This window comes from Gossypium hirsutum, chromosome A05 (genome assembly GCF_007990345.1).
Source record: "Gossypium hirsutum isolate 1008001.06 chromosome A05, Gossypium_hirsutum_v2.1, whole genome shotgun sequence".
Classification (NCBI taxonomy): Eukaryota; Viridiplantae; Streptophyta; class Magnoliopsida; order Malvales; family Malvaceae; genus Gossypium; species Gossypium hirsutum.
In genome coordinates, this window is record NC_053428.1 from 18,458,303 (window position 1) to 18,472,378 (window position 14,076).

The 14,076-nt window shown below is 36.5% G+C and overlaps 3 protein-coding genes across 10 annotated transcripts; 2 read left to right on the plus strand and 1 right to left on the minus strand.

Annotated features, from left to right (window-relative positions):
* Positions 1-403: 403 nt before the first annotated feature.
* Positions 404-3,729, plus strand: LOC107958231 (putative HVA22-like protein g). 7 transcript variants are annotated; one of them, XM_016893927.2, is made up of 7 exons: positions 404-950; positions 2,070-2,113; positions 2,205-2,303; positions 2,394-2,450; positions 2,543-2,606; positions 2,701-2,910; positions 3,189-3,729. In XM_016893927.2, exons 2-7 carry the CDS (start codon positions 2,082-2,084, stop codon positions 3,603-3,605), a joined length of 879 nt encoding a protein of 292 aa, XP_016749416.1. In that variant the 5' UTR covers positions 404-950; positions 2,070-2,081; the 3' UTR covers positions 3,606-3,729. The 7 variants fall into 7 exon arrangements, with proteins under 7 accessions (XP_016749416.1, XP_016749420.1, XP_016749419.1 ...); XM_016893931.2 differs by having other exon boundaries at positions 3,198-3,729; XM_016893930.2 differs by having other exon boundaries at positions 404-827.
* A 1,229-nt stretch (positions 3,730-4,958) lies between these two features.
* Positions 4,959-8,441, plus strand: LOC107958233 (endoglucanase 10). The gene is made up of 6 exons (XM_016893933.2): positions 4,959-5,684; positions 5,887-6,170; positions 6,631-7,068; positions 7,268-7,409; positions 7,718-7,884; positions 8,012-8,441. Exons 1-6 carry the CDS (start codon positions 5,468-5,470, stop codon positions 8,342-8,344), a joined length of 1,581 nt encoding a protein of 526 aa, XP_016749422.1. The 5' UTR covers positions 4,959-5,467; the 3' UTR covers positions 8,345-8,441.
* Positions 8,442-10,983: 2,542 nt separating this feature from the next.
* Positions 10,984-13,421, minus strand: LOC107958234 (cytokinin riboside 5'-monophosphate phosphoribohydrolase LOG3). Of its 2 annotated transcripts, none has more exons than XM_016893934.2 (7): positions 12,991-13,421; positions 12,386-12,483; positions 12,257-12,287; positions 11,915-12,014; positions 11,717-11,787; positions 11,442-11,585; positions 10,984-11,345 (listed from the first exon to the last, which is right to left on the minus strand). In XM_016893934.2, exons 1-7 carry the CDS (start codon positions 13,162-13,164, stop codon positions 11,250-11,252), a joined length of 714 nt encoding a protein of 237 aa, XP_016749423.1. In that variant the 5' UTR covers positions 13,165-13,421; the 3' UTR covers positions 10,984-11,249. The 2 variants fall into 2 exon arrangements, 1 of the variants encoding a protein (XP_016749423.1); XR_005927175.1 differs by having other exon boundaries at positions 11,053-11,345; positions 11,442-11,533.
* Positions 13,422-14,076: the final 655 nt, after the last annotated feature.

Consider the following 14,076-nt stretch of genomic DNA (forward strand, 5'->3'; position numbering starts at 1 on the left):
AATTTTTTTTGCATGAAAAGTATAATATTTATCTAATTATAAAAAAAAAGTTGATGTTTATATGTCATGTCATTGTATATTTAGAAAAAATAAGAATCAGATTTAATTAAATGATGAAATTAATGAACAAGAAAAAGAAATGATTAAATTATAATAAAAAATAAAACTACTAAAAACATATAGTATAGGAACTTTCTATAAAATTTGCCCAAAACAAATATAATTTTAATTTTCGGAAATCCTTTTGACTTTGGAGGCCCAGTTGGAGGCTGGTAATGGGGCTTGCTAATTTGGCAACCCAAAATTCTTCGAAGCCTCACCCACTTCCAAAGCCAACAACCTCCATCATCTGTTTCTGATTGGCTATTTGTAGGGTAAAGTGTCTCAGAAGCATAAACATAATTAGTGTTAGTAATAAACCTTTGATCGTCATCCATAATGATCACTTACTTTAAACCATTAGTTTAGTCGGCTACTGATTCTTCTTCTTTCTATTTGATTTTATTTTCCTTATTAATCCTTATCCTCTTCAAAATGTTAGTATATTCCCCCCTTGGAAATTAGAAAGAGTTTTGCTTTTCTCTAAAGGGTATAATAGGCAACAAAGTTTAAAAACAAGGCCGGACGTAATGGGGATTCGAAAACTAACGATAAGAATGAAAAGACTGTAATGCTGTCTCTCTCTCTCTGACTCTCTCTTCGATATTTTTTATTATTTTTCCTCAAAAGTCTTTTTCACTTTCTCTCACCGCTACCGCCGACTTCATAACGGCTAGCCGTCGTATTTTGGCGGCGCCGACTTTCCTGTTTCCCGGCGATCTCCGAAAGTACTCTTTTATTATTTCCTCCTCAAGTGCATCGCTTTGGAACTCTGGTTTTAACTATCATTTCTGAGTTTAATAGTGTTGCGTTCTTGTTTGCTTCATCTTATTGAAAATAATCTTTCAAAGGTACCAATCGCTCTGCCGTTTCCACCTTCTTTTTCAGTGATTGGTTCCGCACATCGCAGTCGAGATTTATCTGACATTACATTGTTGAATGTTGATAACGATATTATCTTAGGATCTTTTTTGGTTCTTGAACATTTTTTTAATTTTTTCCTGTATTTCCTGTATATGATTTTCTTCAATTTTGTTATTTATTTATTTTTTGAACTCAACGGTGTTTTCGTTTCTCTCGATGATTTCTTCGTTTTCACTGCTTCTCGGTGCGATTATGTTGCTTCAATTTTGAATACTTGAAATAGTTCCGTACGGTGTCCTATACTTTTGGGATCCAATTAGTGTTTTTAATTCTTAGTATGTTGCTTGTTATGACTTGCGTAATAAGGAAGGTTTGGGGTTTGATTAGCTAAATCATTCTGGTTTCTGAACTTGTAACGTTACGTTACTCGTACTCCTTTGTTTGGTTAGTAAGGGAAAAAAAAGATGATAAATTGACATCTAAGCAGGTTTTATGTTGTTTTCAGTTCCGGTTTCTGAAAATTCTAGCTCAACTGAGTCTTTCCATAAGCTCTTAAGGGGATCTCTGCCATTAAGTCGTGAAAAGTAGGACAAAATTTTAGACCCTTTGGTATACCTTTTACTCGGTCGATTGATGGGGCCAAGAAAATTTTAAGTTCCAACCTGATTAGGCCTTGTTTGACTAGGATTATAACATATTTGGATTGAGAGAACTGATGGAATTCCTCTTCTTTTGTATTTCATCAAGGAAATAAATAAAGAGGAGGAGAAACTTAGGTAACAATCTCTTTCTAGGTTTTCTTTTGAAGAGATTTGGAGATGCTACAAACTATTACTAATTTTCTTTACTTTCGAACTCAAAGTTACATTTTCCATTAGAAATTATCACTTTCCTAATGTGCCATGGACAGTGAGGAAGTGGATTGTTAATCTTTTGAGGAATCTGGCTATGTATAGAGGCTGAAAGACAGGGCTAAATATAAATATTGTGTCTGTGGCTGATCTTTTGCTTTAATTAGCATATGTATTGACTGTTCTTGTTTTCTGGGATTGATAATCTTGATTTTGTTACTGGCTTTTAACCCTGGGAGTATTATCTTTCACCAGGGAATAGACAAAATGATTGGATCCTTTCTTACCAGAGGACTCGTGTATGTTTTACCTTACAACTGTTTCTGTTTTTCATTTTAGTTTTAATTTATTACTTTACTTGAAATTAATCTTTCAGTTTTGATTTGGCAGGATGGTTTTTGCCTATGCTTTTCCGGCATATGAGTGTTATAAAACTGTTGAAATGAATAAGCCTGGCGTTGAGGAACTGCGCTTTTGGTGCCAATACTGGTAGTTATTCATTTGTTATTCATATCATTTCAGATTTTGCTAATTTTATGTAATTTCTTTTATTTCCACCCTTTTCTTTTCTGGTTTCAGGATATTGGTGGCTGTTTTGACGGTTAGTGAGAGAATTGGTGATGCTTTTGTTTCATGGTATGGAATCATAAAACAGAGAATTAGCACGAGGAATTTTTTGTGTGTTTTTCTGTTTCTCACTTTGCTCTCTTCTGTGTTCTCTTTTTTAGGGTTCCAATGTACAGTGAAGCTAAGTTGGCTTTCTTTATATACTTGTGGTACCCTAAAACAAGGGTAGGTGTATCAGTTTTAAAGAAACAAGGAACATTTACTTGTCCATCTACATGTTGATGTTTGCTTTAATTGCCCGTGTTTTCACTTTTGTCAGGGAACTTCTTATGTGTATGACTCCTTCTTTAGACCATATGTTGCAAAGCATGAAAATGAAATTGACCGTAACTTGTTGGAACTAAGGACTAGAGCTGGTGATATAGCAGTTCTTTACTGGCAAAGAGTTGCTAGCTACGGCCAGACAAGAATTTTTGAGATACTGCAATATGTTGCTTCACAGTCAACCCCAAGACCTCACCATGCTAAGGTAATTACCAGATTATAACCAATTGTAGTTTGTGCTGCCTTCACCTACATATGAGTTCTTTTTGCTACAAACTTAATTTGATGAAACCAGAAATTGGATGCTATGTGAAAATGGTTGCCCTGGAGTTAGAAATGGCCTCTCACTATAATGCATCCAGAACTTTTTTTATTAATTGAATGTCTTTAGCAATTGATTAATCTTTTTTTTTTTTTGTTCTGATTTCTGTTGCCATGCACGACCCTATCATTTTGAAGTTTTTCTTTTCTCCATAACTTTAGAATTCTCAGGCACAAGGAGATAGGGCTCACCAACCCTCTGGTGTTCCAAACCGCAAATCATCTAGTAAAGCACAAGCAGCACATCCTGAGGCTGAAGAACCGCCTTCCCGGACATCAAGCACATTTTCAAGTCAACACCCAAAGGAAGTAGCTGAAGAGGTGGGACCTTCAAAGGTGCCTTCACAGGTGGCTAAATCAGCTACCCCATCAGCATCCTCAAATAGCCAAAAACCAGATCCTGCATCTGAAAGTACCAGTCAGCCTGCAGATACCGAAGCAGAAGCAATGCAAATTGAACCAGTGCTGCCTTCTCCACGGAATGAAGGCGCAAACCCTCCCGCAAAAGAGACTCTCATGGAAGAAAGCATTCGAGTCACACGTGGTAGATTGAGGAAAAGCCGTTCAGGAACCCGTTAAAATGATGGTATTAATTCCTTTTCTTTTTAGTTTACTGAACTAGCACTTGAATTGGTAGGCGTATCGTTGTTGACATTGATGTAAATTTCTCGGTCTTCTAGTTTCAATTTCATTCGTTGCTTTATTATTATTTTTCAAACAACTGCATATCATGGGGTATTGGGGCCAATTGATTTAAAAGTTAAATCTCTCCTCCCATCTCCATTCTCCAGAGGCTACAAGTACCGTTGTTTGATGCCTTTTGTGGTACCCATTTGTTTGAATTTTTTAGTGCTTAGTTGTTTGGGAGTTGGTGAAAGAGAACTAAAAAGGTTTTAGGATTAGGGATGGAAAAATCCCTTTGGCAAGAATACTCTGCCTGCTGCATCGGTCTCCTTTAAACCACGCAGCTTTGTCTTTTATGTAGCTTTGAGTCAGTAGATTAATTTAAACAAATTTACACCAAAGCTGATTAAGATGGACTTTATTCCCGCACAAAATTGAATTAGGTTGCATGTGTTAGGTGAAAGCATTAAGCACGTGACAGTGGCGATGAAAAGAGATCCTGAATTAAAGATTATTTAATTGCTACTAGAGAAAGAAAATGGTGTTTTATTTTTGTTAAATTTATGACAATAAGTAGCTTTGATTCGTTTTCAGTTTTTCTCTTCCGCTTCATCCTGAAAAGAAAACCGCATCACAAACTTTTACGTTATGAAAAAGAACGAAAGATAAATAATAATAAAAAAAGAGCAAGATTGATGCCAAGAAAAAGCAAATCAAAATGTGAATATTATTATTTTGTAGCTTAAGCTGTGAAGCAGCCCTTCTTAAGCCCATAGCGGAAACATGAAAAGAAATGGGCCGAATAGGTTCCAACTAGAAAGGAAGAAGAGTTTTTTAATGGGTTGGACTACGTAAACTTAGTATAAGAAAGCCTATACAATGTATCTTTTAAGACTAAAGTGTCAATATATGACTTCATGAAAACCCAACAATAAGTATAGAAGGTTCCCTTTCCTGAGTTAAATTAGGTTCCATTTGGTATTAGTTAAAAGAAGATGTTTTGTCCAAAGAAGAACATTTCCATGATTTCTGTCCCCAATAACAGCAAAATCGTAAGCAATTGGAAATTTAATACCTTGCAAACTTATAAATATTAATCAGTAATTATAGAAGGGATGAAAAGCTGCTGACTTCCAAATGGCAAATGGATTTTAATAAAAATTAAAATTTGAAGTCGTCGTGAAAAAAGACATAAAGACAAAGACAATAGAGAGGGGAAAGGATCTTCGGCCCATGAGATGTCTATCCCAGAGGCCCAGACATGATATAATGAATAAGACCAATGCATGGCGGAAACACTAGTGAAAGGAGCCGCTTAACCCACTAGATACTTACCCACAAAATAACAATCAGAGCTGCAACAAAACGAAGATCAACCGTCAATTCTTGTAAGCCAGTTGTCTGTTGTGGAATTAAGCCATTTCACCACACATGGCTTGGAGGCAATGAGATCTATCTCCAACCAAACTAAAGGGGGCATATTCGTAATCCACACATAAAGTAAACAGCTGGCAGCGAGCAATAAAAGTAAAAATAATTATCTTTACTCATATTGGTATCTCGCTTGAAAATATATTCCTAGTGTCGGTGACCTCTGTCCTTGCAAGCAGTTACCAATTAATTTTTCTTTTTTACGACTGTCCGATGAGAACACTTCTTTTGCTGCTTTGGAACCAGATCCAGCCGCTAGCATTTTGAACCCTGCATTTCTCTTTTAACACATCCATCGTTCAATGCGCTTGTTTTGATCTATAGATCTAAGGTTCGGAGTCTCTGTGTGTGTTTTGGTGTGGGGGTTTTCAAGTGACACAAATAGAATGGGGAAAGAATCAAAGTCGGGAGGGTGTTTGGGGTGGTTACTGGCGATAGTAATATTGGCTCTGGTTGTGGGAGCCATTGTTTATGCAGTGAAGCAGAAAATGGATCACGCCAATGATAATAAGCCATCTCCCGTTCCAGGTCCTCCAGGCGCTATTGATAAGAAGTATGCCGATGCTCTCAAAATCGCAATGCAATTCTTTGACATTCAAAAATGTACCTTCTTTCACTTTACTGTGTTTTCTACTCTCTTGGGTTGAAATTTGCTTCTTTTTAAGGATACCCATTAACCTATGGACCCTGATTTAAAATAGCAATAATATTTAGTTAGTTAATTTCATTATAGTATTAGCAATTTGCTACTGCTTTAATTTGGTATATAATTATATCTGAGATGGGGTGGTTGTTGTTGTTGCAGCTGGTAAGTTAGTGAATAATAAGATATCATGGAGAGGAGATTCGGGACTTAAGGATGGAAATGAAGCGAACTTGGATCTTTCCAAGGGGATGTATGATGCTGGAGATCACATGAAATTTGGTTTTCCAATGGCCTTTACTGCTACTGTGTTATCATGGGCTATCCTCGAGTATGGAGATCAGATGGCGGCAGTGAATCAACTCGAACCTGCTCAACAATCTCTCAAGTGGATTACTGATTTCCTTATAAATGCTCATCCTAAAGACAACGTTCTCTATATTCAGGTTATTTTCTGTCTTTAACTGCAACCGACTCTTTTGGATTATGGGTATGTCATTTGTACATGAGTCATTGCACGCACCACTGCGTTTTAAGTTTGTTGGTTTTGCCTTAGAAATTTATATTATGAAGTATCCAAATCGCTTAGGGCTTGAACCAAAGGTTTTAGATCAGGAGTATCTGGGATTTTTATTTTAGCATCTGCTTCTTAGTCTCTCTACCTTATAGCTTGTTGTTTCTCATGTTGTTGTGATGGATTGCATTGAAAATATGACTGGATTGTATGTTATAATGAGCATGCTTTTGTTCATAGTCTCATTTCACCGAGTGAGAAACCTCATGCCATTTCCATGGTTGTATTGCAAACCGTACTTGATTTGGAATCTAATTGCACAATCCTTTAATAAAAAAGCCGATGAACTATACTTACATCTAACGTTTTTTTCTCTTCCAACATTATGGCAGGTGGGTGACCCCGACTTAGATCATAAATGTTGGGAAAGGCCTGAAAACATGAAAGAGAAGAGGCCTCTCACACAGGTGAACATAACTGTTCCAGGGACAGAGGTTGCAGCTGAGACTGCTGCTGCTATGGCTTCAGCATCTCTGGTGTTTAAGACATCTAACTCGGCATACTCAAGCACACTTCTTAAGCATGCCAAGCAACTTTTTAATTTCGCAGACAAATATCCAGCTTCTTATAGTGAGAACATCCCAGAAGTTGCTACATATTACAATTCAACAGGGTATGGAGATGAGCTTTTATGGGCAGCAAGCTGGCTCTATCATGCAACAGGCGATCGATCGTACCTTGACTATGCGACTGGCGAAAATGGGAAACTGTTTGCTTCATGGGGAAGTCCAACCTGGTTTAGCTGGGATAATAAAAATGCAGGAACCCAGGTAAGATTCCCTTTTAGCAAAATTTGAAGAAAGATGCTAGCCTCTCTTGTTTTTTCTTTTACCTTCATTTTATAGACATAGACATGCTTCAAGCATTGTGATAATATAAGAAACCCCAAGTTCTTGAAAGTTGTGCACATTTTGCTAGCCTTTTGAGAAAGTAGTTAGAATTAACTTGTTTGGTGCTACATCAATGCAGGTCTTGCTTTCCAGGTTAAGCTTGTTTGGTGCCAAAGGAGTCTCTGGGAATTCTGGCCTTGGAAACTATAGGAGCTCTGCTGAAGGTGTTATGTGTGGTCTTTTGCCAAAGTCTCCCTCAGCCACATCCAGCAGAACAGATGGTAATTCTTCTTTAAAGCTAAGTAAATTAGGTTCATACTTGTGATATATAGATCTTTGATTCAACAAAAAGAAATGGGTTAAGGGAAAGTTCCTTATCAAGTAAAACGATTAACACTAGTTTTACCAAATTGATTGGCTTGAGATTGGATACCAGGGTATGTCTAGATTGCCAAATTCATACCCTAATTTGGACTGAAAATCTTGCTTCCAGATGTTTATTTGCTTACTCCAGCTATTCTTTAAGGGGATTACACATGCCTCTCAGATCACTAAAGCTGCATATGAACTGAACTTGTTTCTGGTGCAGGTGGTCTTGTATGGATCAGTGAATGGAATGCTCTGCAGCACCCTGTTGCCTCTGCATTTTTAGCTGCTCTTTACAGTGATTACATGCTTACATCACAGACTGCAAAAATAACCTGTGGTGACCATTCATTCAAACCGTCGGATCTTAGAAAGTTTGCCAAATCACAGGTACGCCATTTATGTTGTAGGACAAATGTGTTGCCTAAAAGAGGCAGCTGAAGATTTGAAATTTTCCTCGAAAAGTATTGATTCATATTTCACTTAATAATCATACTATAATAATATTTGCTTCCAGGCTGATTATGTATTGGGCAAAAACCCTTTGAAAATGAGCTTTCTGTTGGGGTATGGGGATAAGTACCCACAATATGTGCATCATAGAGGAGCTTCAATTCCAGCTGATGCGACTACTGGTTGCACCGACGGCTTCAAGTGGCTTGATTCAACTCAACCGAATCCTAATGTGGCTGTTGGAGGCCTTGTGGGTGGGCCTTTCCTTAATGAAACATACATCGATTCCCGGAACAACTCAATGCAAGCCGAGCCGACCACATATAACAGTGCCCTAATTGTTGGCCTTCTCTCAAGTTTGGTCACTACCTCATCTGCAGTTAAATCCTTCACCTAAAAGTAAAAGTAGCCATAGCCTGTAACTGATTACACATTTGTACCTATATGCAGCTGTATCAATACCAAGTTTCCCTATAAAACGTGTTCTTCAAGTATTTTGTTCTACACGGGTGAACTCAGATGCGGGTCGCCTGCACCAAGATTTTGTCGTATCTTAGAGGCATGACCGCATCTTTTCTTTTCTTTTCTTTTTTCCCAACTGGTGATTATGTGAGAGTTAAATTCCCTCCATGTTTCAATCATGTAGCAGAAGTGAAGATGAGATACTTAAATTGTTACTCTTAATCCAAAATCTAGAGCAGAGTTATCATCTATGCTCTAATTCAGGCCATCATAGATATATGATCCAAGGGCTTGGGATAAGCATTCACATATTTTTCAAAGTTACAAAACTAATTGATTTTCGACATGTTTTATGTTTACCCAAAGCCGGAATGTTGCAAGGCAAAAGAGGTGAGACAGTGGCATAACAAAGGAAAATGCGATTGGGAGCCCAAGTATGGTATGGAAATGACCCACATGAAAAGGCCATTCATCAGTCACCACCGCAGGGGGTCCTAAGGGCTTTCAGTCTTATCTACCGACAACCATCAAAAGCTACGCGTTGCCCAAAATTTGATAAAGTCCCACTCCCTCTGTCATCAGTCTCAACCACCACAACTGTCGTACTCACCCTTTAGCCAACAGAGCAGTTTGTCCCCGGTCCTAGCAGTACGGTCAAGCACAGGTGTCTTGTACCTTTTCCGAAAATCACCCAATGTACCCTCTGATCTATCCTTTCAAGTTTCAACCCCCCTTTTCTTTTTTTTGGTCAAAACCCCCCTATTTACTCGTTGAAAACAATCTATGATGAACAATTATTGTGCCTAGCGCCTTGGCTATTTGCACGCCACTCTTACCAATCTATCATTAATATTTCAGGCACGCAATATTTGGATACTAGCTTCCATGCAAGTACCATGTGGTTAATAGGAATCCAAGTATTTGCTATATCACGAGCTTAAAATTTAAGTTTTACAAATTGTGTTGTCTTGGCTAAAAATTTAGCTTTAAATCTACTTAATTCTACTTAACTACCATTCAAAGATTAGAATTTCGAATGAAAATTTTCTAAAAAATTAAAAAAAGCGAAAGCAAACTCCCAAATAAAAAAAAATAAATAGAAAAGCTATAAGAAAACAAAAAAATAAAAAGCGAACAAAAAAAAACTAAACAGAAATGATTTTATTTATAGTTGAGTTCCCAATAATCCAGCGTTCTAGTTTAAATACGTAAGCGGCTGAGATTAAAGATAATCTAGAAATTGAGATTCTTGAAGGGATTTTCCAAGATCCTCTAAGGTTACAAAATATTAATTACAGTAATTCTAGTTTAAGTGCTTCACTAGGCAATCAAGGCTTGAAGCAGATAAATTTTTTCCACATGTTATACGAATCGGGCCACCCTATTTAATCAGTTAACCTCTATCGGATGTTTTGTGTGCATTTGTCACAAATTTTGATCTACAGCCTGTGAGAGCTACACATTGCTAAATTAAGATAAAGGAAAAGAGTGATTGGTGACTGGTATCAACTATAACAGAAAATAATTGGCATATATTTGTTGTTGTCGACTTAATTCTTAGAGTTGCATTTGGGAGCAGACTGGGAAGAGGATTTAAGGATTGTTAACCTTTGCTTTTTGGTCAGGCGCCGTTTACATTTCCGGGGAGAATTCTCAGAGCAAAGGAAATAGTCACTACTTACCTTTTACAAATTTTAAAATTATTAAAATAAGATTATTGTTAAGATGAAATGATTTTATGAAGTATTTTTTTTAAATCATTTGTTATAAATTTTAAAATGAAATTTGATAGTATAATTATATTATTTAATATTTGAATTATTTTATTATAATTATTTTTAAAAATGATCTAATTCATTAAGTAATTTATTAAATAATGGAGAAAGGAGAATGTTGAATACTAATTGAAATTTAGAAAAAAATTGCATAAATAATTTATGTTTAGATGATTTAATATTGCTAAGGACGCGATGAAAGTCCCATTTTGAGATTGGATCCACATGCCCTTTTAACACTCAGATGTAGAGAGTGATAATCGTTTTCTGTCGTGCTTCCAAATATATATATTTTTTACCTATTCTGTTTAAAGGATAAATATATTAATAGTGAATAAGAGCAGTTTTTATTATTATTAATGTGACACTATAAACAATATAGACTGTGTCGTCTTCTTTCTTAAAAGATAGGATTTAAAGCAAATACTGTTTTTGGTTTGTTAATATGAAAGTTATCTCAATTCTAGATCAGAATTTATCAGTAAAGAGTTGAAAGTGATGATTCGTTGAATAACTCATGATGATGGGATGAGGGGCAATGATTTAGTTTGGGGAAATGGATTGTTTTAGATGGTGTGGTATGGGATGTTAAAATTGGATTGATGATTCAAAAAAGTAGAATCAATACAAGTAAAGATAATAAAGGAAAAGAAGAGAGAATATCCAAATGCAGGAGATATTGCAGTGTTGATTAATCTGCAGCTTCTGCCCTGTTTCCTTGTCCAACATCCCTACCCCTATCCCTATCAATCTCTTTTTGTTTGAAAGCAATTTGTAACAACCCATCACTTCAACAAAGTAAAGCCATAATAAAATATTCACAATTAGCAATCACCGACTTGGGAAGGTAATAAAGTCACTCACACTGTTTGTCCTGGTCAGAATATTCTAATTAAATCAAACCAACAATACAAAAAAAAGGAAATTCACAGCATGATCCACAGCTGAATAAAAGAAAACTGTGCGGTTTTATGTGGTGCTTCCATCTACAAGGTGGTTGTTGTTGTTGTAATAAGAATCTACGGTCGTAAAATTGTTGATCATGTGTGAATAGTGGTGGTGGGGTCAACGAGCGATGTCAGATTTAGAAGTGAAACCCAATTGTTGCTCCATTTCCCAGCTGAGCTTGTAGGCCACCCCTGAATGTTTAGGTTCATGCTCCTGGTGTACGTCAGAAGAAAAAGAAAGAGGGTTAATGGAGGGCTGAGACTGTTGATCAACACTGTTGCAGGTGGAGAGATGAAAAAGTAAGTATACCTCGAGCTTGCACATGAGTTCTTGGGCAGTTTGGGCAGAGACAATTATGTCACGGGCAGCTGGGGCTATGAAACCTTCATCCACCGCATTGTCTATGAATAATAAAAGCGAGTTGTAATACCCATCAACATTCAACAGTCCCACCTGTAATTTTCACCCAAAAATTACAATTTGGGCTTATTAGAATATATCCACGTTTTTTGCATGTGAGCCTCTCTAATAATTGTGTTCAAACCCAAAAATTGAAAAAGTTGGAGAAAAAGAGAGTAGATTACAGGTTTGTCATGGATTCCTAGCTGAGCCCAAGTGATCACTTCCAGGAGTTCTTCCAAGGTTCCATAACCACCTGTGTGTTGAAATTTCATCATCTCAATTATTAGTAAAGAAAAGTTGGTTGAAAGTTATTTCCTACAGTTACCTAGGATATTGTAAGTTAAAATAATAGTTAATTACAGCAGTAAAGAAAAACGAACCTGGCAAGGCAATAAAGGCGTCAGCTTGGCGAGCCATTTCAGCTTTACGTTGGTGCATTCCTGACACAGCTCTTACTTCTCCTACTGTCTCGCCTGTGATCTGAAATTTTTTAACCCCACATTTCAGTTTTTAAGATTAAATAGTTCAATTTTTTTATTATTTATCTGCTAATAAACAAATGGGGCCCAAGTTCAGTGAGGTAGAATGTGGAGTTGTTTGAATCTTAAATTATCCTCATACGGGTGTTGAATACAAAACTTTTTGGAGGACAAAGTTATCTAAGTTTCATTCAATGGCAGTTTTCACATGAATCTGAAATTATGTTTATTATTATTATTTACCTCTCTTGGCATGAGAGTCTTGGGAATTACCCTACAAGGAAATGGAAGCAAAGGGTTAGAAAGTTAGAGAAGGTTACTTGGGGAGGACAAGACCAGATATAATGAAAGAGAGAGAGAGGTGTGGATTACCCCAACACGTGGCGACCACCATCAAAGACAGCTTGAGAGACCAACCCCATCAAGCCAATGCTTCCTCCTCCATAAACCAAGTCAATGTTCCTTTCAACCTGCAGGTTTTATTTTATTATTAAACTTTACGTATCTAATTTAAACTTAATTCCTGAAATTACTCCATTTCCATATTACATCACACACTATTTTATTCGTTTCAGCCTTTTCAAGTTTTAGACTTTGAATTTATTCAATTCAAGCGCCAAGTTTTAATCAAACCAAAACAGAGCAAACAAAGGATAGCTTTGAACTTCGGGTTATCAATATAATATTTTCTTTGCTCAAACTGGTAAAACTCTTGAATTGATACGTCCTTTACAAAAAAAAGCTTTTGAAGCAAGTATTGGTCATTGTCTGAATATGATATTATTCATTAGGCAGACTAGACTTAAAATAATTGGAATAAATTGCTTGAATGCCAATTTGATTCAGACATACTGCTCGAACCTAGGAAGAGATGATGATGATTAAAAGACAAATGAAAAGGAACAAGGCTTTTGGTGTCCCTGTTTGTTTATGAAAAGGATAAGGTAAGGTAAGGAGGTTATAGTGTGTTATTGTACCAGTTGTTGGCCAAGCTGAATAGCAGCATGCTGGTAGCTAGGATTCTTGCCTGGACTGCTACCACAAAAGACACAGACACGTCTGAATCTTGACTTCATGGAATTGGGTTGACGTTGTTGTTGTTGCTGGTACTCAAGGTGATGATGATGGAGGTGGAGTTGTTGATTTTCCATGATAGGAAAGCCTTCAAACCACTATGATTTTGCTTCAATTAGATACTTTGTTATTGTTGTTGAAGGTGTGAGAAAAGATAGCCAAAAGGAATGGTATTTGTTGTGTATGTGTGTGTGAGAGAGAGAAAGAGAGAGGAGACTGAGTACTCAGTCGAAAAATCAAAGCCCAAAAGTTTAGGGTGAGGGGAATGAGAATTGGTGTCATTGAACCTCTTTTTTATATCAAATCAAATTCGCCCCCCAAAAAAAAAATGCCCCCACCATCCAACACAACACGTCTCTCCAACTTCTCATCTCGTGATATATTCCACCAGAGCAAATTTCATTACTGTAGCTGATGGTTGAGGTTGAGCTATCATTTTAATCCCTTGTCTCGTGGATTCAACTACGCCTCAATTTGCGACTCCATCCTCCATTCCCCATCACTTTACAATGCCCCTTCCTTCATCCGTTTACCCCTCCCCACACCTTTTTTTAAGTACCAAAAAAGGGGGGTTTAAATGGGAATTTTTTTTGTGTCAATTCACTATTTCTTATCTTCATCTATTTCCATTAGTAATGGATAAAAAAAATCAATAACATGCTGGAAAAAATAAAACCCATCTAAGAATTTGAGGTGAAATTTATGTGTCAAACTTTTTATTAGCATGATTGGATGACGCTATTTTAAATAGATTAGTCTTAATTGGAATTATTCTCTTTTTTTTAAAAAAAAATTGATGTTACAACACTTTTATAGAGGAATTAAATGAAAGACAAAATGAAGTTAGCAAATCATAGCTAGACCACTTACTTTAAAAGCCGAAAAAAGGAAATCAAAATATTTTGGGCGAGGATCTAGGATTAAACAAGTAGGTAATCAAACATTATCTTAGATAAAACAGTGTCAACTTTAGCATTTGGTCTCATTCG

Excerpts from the sequence above, each read along its gene's own strand:
- LOC107958231 (XM_016893927.2), top strand. The coding sequence starts at position 2,082 with ATGATTGGATCCTTTCTTACCAGAGGACTCGT. Across the intron at positions 2,451-2,542 it reads GGTGATGCTTTTGTTTCATG|GGTTCCAATGTACAGTGAAG; the intron begins GTATGGAATCAT and ends TCTCTTTTTTAG. Across the intron at positions 2,911-3,188 it reads CAAGACCTCACCATGCTAAG|AATTCTCAGGCACAAGGAGA; the intron begins GTAATTACCAGA and ends CCATAACTTTAG.
- LOC107958233 (XM_016893933.2), top strand. The coding sequence starts at position 5,468 with ATGGGGAAAGAATCAAAGTCGGGAGGGTGTTTGGGGTGGTTACTGGCG. Across the intron at positions 5,685-5,886 it reads ATTCTTTGACATTCAAAAAT|CTGGTAAGTTAGTGAATAAT; the intron begins GTACCTTCTTTC and ends TTGTTGTTGCAG. Across the intron at positions 7,069-7,267 it reads ATAAAAATGCAGGAACCCAG|GTCTTGCTTTCCAGGTTAAG; the intron begins GTAAGATTCCCT and ends ACATCAATGCAG.
- LOC107958234 (XM_016893934.2), bottom strand. The coding sequence starts at position 13,164 with ATGGAAAATCAACAACTCCACCTCCATCATCATCACCTTGAGTACCAG. Across the intron at positions 12,015-12,256 it reads AGACTCTCATGCCAAGAGAG|ATCACAGGCGAGACAGTAGG; the intron begins GTAAATAATAAT and ends AAAAAATTTCAG. Across the intron at positions 11,788-11,914 it reads CGCCTTTATTGCCTTGCCAG|GTGGTTATGGAACCTTGGAA; the intron begins GTTCGTTTTTCT and ends TTCAACACACAG.